The sequence below is a fragment of the Antrostomus carolinensis genome, unplaced genomic scaffold (genome assembly GCF_000700745.2).
Source record: "Antrostomus carolinensis isolate BGI_N321 unplaced genomic scaffold, ASM70074v2 scaffold21694, whole genome shotgun sequence".
Lineage (NCBI taxonomy): Eukaryota > Metazoa > Chordata > Aves > Caprimulgiformes > Caprimulgidae > Antrostomus > Antrostomus carolinensis.
The window spans coordinates 3,033-10,198 of NW_010310363.1; the positions used below are offsets into that span (position 1 = coordinate 3,033).

At 56.9% G+C, this 7,166-nt stretch overlaps 1 protein-coding gene across 1 annotated transcript in view; it reads right to left on the minus strand.

The window, feature by feature from the left end:
• Positions 1 to 6,907, minus strand: part of SELP (selectin P) — a gene marked incomplete at its 5' end in the record, with an annotated part of 9,799 nt that extends 2,892 nt beyond the window's left edge. Inside the window, 9 exons of the mRNA XM_029084607.1 lie at positions 39 to 177; positions 311 to 496; positions 634 to 819; positions 957 to 1,142; positions 1,279 to 1,464; positions 3,622 to 3,804; positions 3,925 to 4,032; positions 4,129 to 4,518; positions 6,817 to 6,907. Of these exons, the coding sequence (XP_028940440.1) occupies positions 39 to 177; positions 311 to 496; positions 634 to 819; positions 957 to 1,142; positions 1,279 to 1,464; positions 3,622 to 3,804; positions 3,925 to 4,032; positions 4,129 to 4,518; positions 6,817 to 6,907 (1,655 nt within the window). The remainder of the gene's footprint in view (positions 1 to 38; positions 178 to 310; positions 497 to 633; positions 820 to 956; positions 1,143 to 1,278; positions 1,465 to 3,621; positions 3,805 to 3,924; positions 4,033 to 4,128; positions 4,519 to 6,816) is intronic.
• Between the last annotated feature and the right edge of the window lie 259 nt (positions 6,908 to 7,166).

Genomic DNA, 7,166 nt, shown 5'->3' on the forward strand with positions numbered 1-7,166 from the left:
GTGGGCTGTCCCCAGTCCAGGTCCCTGTGGCCGTGCACTCGAGGCTCTCTGGCCCCGTCAGTGTGAATCCTGTCTGGCAGGAGAAGGAACACCTGGAGCCAAAGGCAAAGTCCTTGTGGAGGTGGGAACAGTTCATCTCTCCTCGGTCCGGAGCACTGGGCACCGGGCAGGTGATGGCTGCAGAGAGAGAGATAAACTTCAAGCAGGAGCCTGGGGACTACAAGACTAATGTGTTGAGACCAAGGGGCCAGGCAGCATCTTAGTGTGACCCCAAGGCCAGTGACACCTTGAGCTCTAGCAGCAGCTCTACCTTCACAGTGTGGGCTGTCCCCAGTCCAGGTCCCTGTGGCCATGCACTTGCGGCTCTCTGGCCCCATCAGTGCAAACCCTGTCTGGCAGGAGGAGGCACACGTGGAGCCAAAGGCAAAGTCTGCATAGCGGTGGGAGCAGTTCAGCTCTCCTCGGTCTGGAGCACTGAGCACTGGGCAGGCGACAGCTACCGGGTAAAAAAACAAACTTCAAGTAGGAGCCTAGAAACTACAAGGCTAAAGTTCTGGGACAAGAAGACAAAGACACCCAAGAACATCCCAAGGGTCAACCCAAGGCCTGTGACACCTTCAGCAGCAGCTCTACCTTCACAGCGTGGGGAGTCCCCAGTCCAGGTCCCTGTGACTGTGCACTCACGGCTCTCTGGCCCCATCAGCGTGAACCCCGTCTGGCAGGAGAAGGCACACGTGGAGCCAAAGGCAAAGTCCCCATGGAGGTGGGAGCAGTTCAGCTCTCCTTGGTCTGGAGCACTGAGCACTGGGCAGGCGATGGCTGCAATAGGATAGAGATACACTTCAGGCAGGAGCATGGGTGTGACAAGACTAAACTGCTGGGACAAGAGGACCAAGATACTCGAGAACATCCTAGGCTCAATCCAAGGCCTGTGACACCTTGAGAAGCAGCTCTACCTTTGCATTGTGGGGCACCCCCAGTCCAGGTCCCTGTGGCTGTACACTCGCGGCTGTCTGGCCCCATCAGTGCAAACCCCGTCTGACAGGAGAATGAACATGCGGAGCCAAAGGCGAAGTCCCCATGGAGGTGGGAGCAGTTCATTTCTCCTCGGTCTGGAGCACTCAGCACTGGGCAGGTGATGGCTGGAAAGTAAAGAGGCAAACTTCAAGTAGGAGCCTGTGAACTGTCAGGCTAAACTGTTGAGATGAAGAGGCCAGGGAACATGCTAGTGTCACCCCAAGCTCAGTGAGACACCCTGAGCTCTAGCATCAGCTCTACCTTCACAGCGGGGGCTGTCCCCAGTCCAGGTCCCTGTGGCCGTGCACTCACGGCTCTCTGGCCCCATCAGTGTGAATCCCGTCTGGCAGGAGAAGGAACATGTGGAGCCGAAGGTGAAATCCCCGTGGAGGTGGGAGCAGTTCATTTCTCCTTGGTCTGGAGCACTCAGCACTGGGCAGGTGATGGCTGCAATGGGAGAGCACTGAGGAGAGGTCTCAGAGACGTGATGGTTGAGGTTAAATCTAGGGATCAGAGCTGAATTCCAGCCAAATAAAACCAAATCTATGGCGGTATGTCTTTGATTTATTTACCTTTCTCTCCCAGACAAGTCTCATCTCTTCAAAACCAGTAGTAACATAGTTGGTGCAATGATTTTTCTGCCATGATTTATTTGGGGAGGACATGGCTGGGGCTGTTACTGCTCTGCCAGAGCCCTGTTTATCCCCGGCACTGCCCTGGGTCGCAGCCCCCAAGGATGAAGGGCCACGACTGCTGCAGTCCTACTCGCCTTCCTCCCTGGAGGGGAGCAGAGACCTGCCTCCATCCTTGTCACAGCAGCAGGGGGAGGGACACCCAGATGGCTGTGGAGTGTAGGGGACCAGGAGGGGCCGACAGCGATAGCTATAGGGGTTGTGTGGCCGTGCCCGGGCTGTGCTTCACTGTGTGCTGGGGTAGCACCCAATGTTTGCTGGGGCGAGTGGCTCCACTGCCTGCGGGACCACCACAGGTCAGTGCTGGGGGGACATCAAACACCACCAGCACCCAGCCCGGGTGAGACAGACCCTATTCCCTGCACCTTTTGCCTTCAGACTGACACCAAACACTTTCCTTGGTAGACTTTTCCTTTCATAACCTTCCCCAAGCAAGCCCAGTTCCCTGCAGGCTCCCTGGAGGTGCCTACCAGGGCTCCCGAAACCCAGCACTGAGGCACCCTGTGCTGTGCGGGTGGGAGTGATTGACCCGTCCCCTTTTGGGGCAGGCAGCTGGGAGCACGGAGGGGGCTGCAGGCAGGACAAGGGCAGGGAGCGTGAGGGCAGGGCAGGGGGCCTTGTCCCCCGTGGAGCCCACAGCACTATCAGTCTCGCTGCAGCAGGAGCTTCTGCTCGTTTTTGGAGTAAACTCAAGTGGCAATGGTTGCTAACGCAGCTTCCTTATCAGCACGAGCAACGATTGACTCCTATGATTCTTTGCAAAAAAGAAAAATTAATCACACTTACAGCCAGGCAGGAAAAACAATGGGCTGCACTTTGGGAAAGCAAACCTTTGGGAACCTGGAAAGCCTTGAGCAGGCAGGCTCAGCTCAGCCCAGCTCGCCTGGGGAAACCCACAAAACTGGGAGCCAGCTCCTGACCCTGCCACAAGACAGTCACATCACATCTCCGTGTCTGTTCCCCTTAACTGCAGAAAAATTTGGTGGTCCCAGTTGCCTAAATCAAGTCCCAGGTTGGACCACAGGCCCACCTAGCCCCGCTGTCATCAGCAGCACTAACTTCAAGGCAAGCTTTATTTTAGTTTTTTTTAAATATATAGAGAGAGACCCTGACCACCCCCCTGACGCATCTCTAAGGGTCCCCAGTCGTGTCCCATGTCTGCTCCAGTCTTCAACTCATCCCATCCTTGTCCAAGGCTGCAGATCCACCATGCAGCAGCACAGGGAAGGTGGAGCAGGGCTCTCACACCCCCCCCAAAAAAATCCCAGCACCTCTCTGGGGCACCCAGTGCCTGGTTACAAATCCTCAAGCCACCAACGTGAAGACTTCCCCTGCCCCTGCAGTGTAACATACCACAGCTTTCTCTCCTTTGTGGCTTCCTGCCCTTTTCTGTCCCTCCCAGCTTATATCTAACCTCATCTCACCAGTCCTCACCCCACTTGCGGTGGCCCAGCCCTGGCAGGATACACCCTTCCGCCAGCTGCGGGACAACAGCCCCCCTTCGCTCTTCTCTGAGGATCCCCAAGATGCCAAGCACCCTCCCAAGGTGGGTCAGGATGGGCTTTGAGGGGAACAGACAGTGCCACTGTGGTGATGGATATGCCAAGACACCGTCTTGCCCCACACGCGGTGACACAGGGAGCTGGCCCCTGGCTGTGATTCAGGACAGGGAACAAGAGCATGAGGACAGCTGAGGAGAGCAGGGGGTCATCCAGAGCTCACAGCCCCTCTGCCCATCACAGCCTCATCGAGGAGCTGCTCCCTGCCTGCAGCACCAGGAGCTGCTGCCCCAAAGGACAGGGACACAGCAAGCCCAGCCCATGCTTGCCTGAGCCATGTTGGGCACACAGGGCGGGCCCCCCAAAGCATCAGTGCTGCACCCCCGAGACCCCCAGGCCCTGGCAGGCCCTACCTGTGCAGGTGGGTGTCTCTGCTGACCACTGCTGGGAAGGCAGGCACCGCAGCGTCCCTGCCCCTCGCCGCTCAAACCCCTCCTGGCACTGGAACGCGCACGTGGAGTTGTAGCTGAAGTCTCCGAAGGGATGGCTGCAGTTCATGCGCGCTCCCTCGGGCTCCAGCTCAGCACACTGCACAACTGGGAGAGACACGGTGCCACCAGCCCATCAGGAGCACAACGGACTTGCCTGCTTTGCCACCGTGACTCAGGCACTCCAGCAGGGAGGGAGAGATGGATGGGATGGGATGGCTGGCTCACCCTCCTCGCACTCAGGGCCGTAGAAGCCAGGGTAGCACTCGCAGCGGTAGCTCCCGATGGTCTCCACGCACTCACCGCGCTGGCTGCATGGGAAGGGCTGACAGGAGGCTGTGCACACAGAGGATGGTCATCATGAGCCACTGGCCACCCTGCCGAGTTCCCCAGCCCTTCTGATCCGGGTCCACCCCATGGTCCCCCACTCACCCTGGTAGCACAGCGCCTTTTTTCTCCGGTTGCAGGGCTCATCGTTCCACTTGCCCGACTCCCGCTGCCGCTTGATGTAGATCTCCACACAGTCCTGGTTGGAGCGGCGGTTGTTGGGCTCCCCAGCTGCCCAGTTCTCTGCCTCCTTCGTCAGCTCCTTCCTGGTGCCCACCCAGGTCCAGGTGCCACCCAGCTTGCGGATGCCGATCCAATAGTAGCGCGCGTGAAAGGGCAGGCTCTCATTGAGGTACTCAATCTCCTGCTTGTTCTGGATTGCCACCAGGTCAGTGAAGAAGGTCTGGCAGTAGTTCCTAGCCTGCTCCCATGTGTAGTCCCCTTGGTCGCTGTAGTGGTATGTCCAGGCACCCACTTCCACTTGTGTCACCACACCTGCAAGAAAGGACGTGGTCCAGGATCACTGCAGATAGGAGGGGACCCAGGTTTGGGATGGGGTCCTTTGGGACATGAGGATGAGCTAGGGCTGGCATTGGGGCCAAGAGATGCTGGCAACCAGCTGGGTGAGGGGACAGGATGAAGGGACAAGTGTGGGTAAGAACAGAGCTCTAAGATGGTTCATGGAGACCTGGGTAGATTGGGCATGGCAGAAGGAGCTGAGGTGGGACAGGGGGATGGCACAGGGATGAGGAAGGTGGAGAGGATGGGGTAAAGGCTGGGACAGAGAGCAGCACACGATGGGGCAGGCAGAGCGCAGATGGCACAAGAGCCCCAAGCAGTGATGCCAACCCCTCCTCCAGCACAAGGGGTGCAAGCCCCAACCCCACAGCCCTGCTCCTCTGCCCACAAAGGTTTTCCAAAGGGGAAAGCCCAACATCAAGATGGTTCTTTAAAACACAGTTCCTTCCTTGAGTGCAGAAGTGGACCGCTTCAGTTTTCTTGCTTTACACTTCTACATGAGAGCCAGCTTGGAGCAAGGCAGAGCAATGAGTGCACCCTCGCCCCAAAAGCATTTGGATCCTGAGCTGCTCATCTGAGCCTGAGACAGTCTGAAGAGTCTCGTAAAACTCAGTATTGCAAAACAACATCTTGCAAAAGTTTAGTTCACATCCTGGTCGTGCCCACCAGGCAGGGCAAAGCCAGAGATTAACTGGAACCCACACCCAGAAGTGAAGGGCACTTTGCTGAAACCCTGCTCTTATTTACAGAATTCTGCACCACAACTTGATGCAATCAAAGGGTTTTAGCTACCAAAAAAAAACAGAAAAAAAAGCTTCCTCCCCCTCCCCAGAAGTAGGTACCTCCACAACTGCAGAAAGTGGTATGGGGATTATTCTCCATCTGTGCAGAAAGTGAGACAGGGACCAAAGTTTGCTCCAAACAACTGGCCTGGGGTATCCTGTGCCTCAGGAAAGTGTATCACACTCTGGTTGTGCAGGTAAAGGTCTGGGCATTGCAGATTAGATGCAAATCTAGGGCCTCCCAAGTGTAATTAGGGCTCTAGTTTGGTCCATAATTATGTATTTTTCTAAGCAACATTCCCATAATTTGTCTGTTTTTTCCTTGTGAAAGAGCAAATTATCTACTTTGTTCCACTAAACTGTCCAACAACAGCCCTCTCCTTCACCCCTTGGGAGCTTGGGGCTGCAGGACAGAAGAAACTCAGGACACCTCCTGGGAGTCTGCCCCTTCCTCAGCTCCCACCACCCACCTCCTGGCCCTTGCTACCTCCCCAGCCCAGCTCAGGGCAGCCACCCTGCTACCCTCACACATCCCATCCCCAAACCGAGAAGGACCAAGGGAGCCCACCCACTCTGTGCTCATCCTCCACGCTCTCTCCTGCATCTTTCTTCCAGCTCCACCAGTAACACCCTCTCTGTAGTACAGCTCATCCCCACTCCTTCCCCTCAGCCTTATGCTACCTCTCCCTGCCCCAGCTGGAGCTGAACTCCCAGGTGAGTGCTGTTTGCCTGTGTTTCAACCACTCAGTTCCCCTGGCAGCCCCCAATGTCTCCTCCCCCCAGGACGGTCCTCAGCACCCACCACACTCGGGGTGCCTTTGCATTTTTGTTTTTCCCTCAGAGCTAAATCTCAGCCTCCTCCTGACACTTCTGCATTTGCGTGTTCCTTAGTTCAGTCACAAAAGGTCCTTTGGAAAATAACCCAGCTCACGGAGGATTTCTGAGGACAGAGCAGGCACTGGCAGGTTTTCCTCTGTGCAATGCCAACGTGTGAAGGAAATATCCTACAGGCAGCAAAACCAATTAGCTTCTACTCTGATTTCTTCTCCTGATGTCAATTAGCAGCTTCAAGTCTGCGTGATGCTGCTCCAGCTGTGCTCCCAACCCTTTCACCTGTGGGTCCTGTGGCTACATCCATGCCCAGCTCCATGGCATGGGCAGGGGTAGACTGCTGCTGCCTTTCTCCAGTTCACGATACATTGCACCAGCTGCCATGCTGCATTTGGGGAACCAGACCCCCTGCAGGGACCCTGCGTTTGGCTTGGTCTTCCCCAGGGGAGCATGGTCCTGTGATGGGTCTGGCTGGAGGGATGCGGCCTGGGCAGACGCAGCCTCCTCCCAGCCCAGGAGGATCCAGCCCTGGGGATGTGACTGATGAGTCCTCAGAACGATACTGCTGCCAGCAGTATCCTCAGAACGATACTGCTGGACCTTCAGGCTCCTCAGCAGCAGGGTCACACTGGGCTTACAAAGCGGGTGGAGGGTGGCTTACCCCATGCGATGGCAGCGATGCCCAGGTAGTAGATGCCAGGAGAGCCCAGATCCCACGTCCTCCCAGCAGACCACAGTCCCGCAGCAGTGCCCTGCATACCAGGGAGGGAGATGTGAGTGTGCATGCATGTCCCATGGGGGCTCACACACCCCGCTGTGCACCCACACCACTGTCAGGTGGTCCTGGTAGCCACACGGGCACGTTGCAGAAGAGCCACACAGCTCTGCTGCAGAAAGATCCCCTCCAGTGAGGCACTCTGGGGAGCTGTGCCTGCAGCACAGTTGGGTGGTGGGGGTGCCCACAGTGCAGTTGACTCCTGGGGAGCCCCTAAGTCTCCCTGTGCCCCCCAC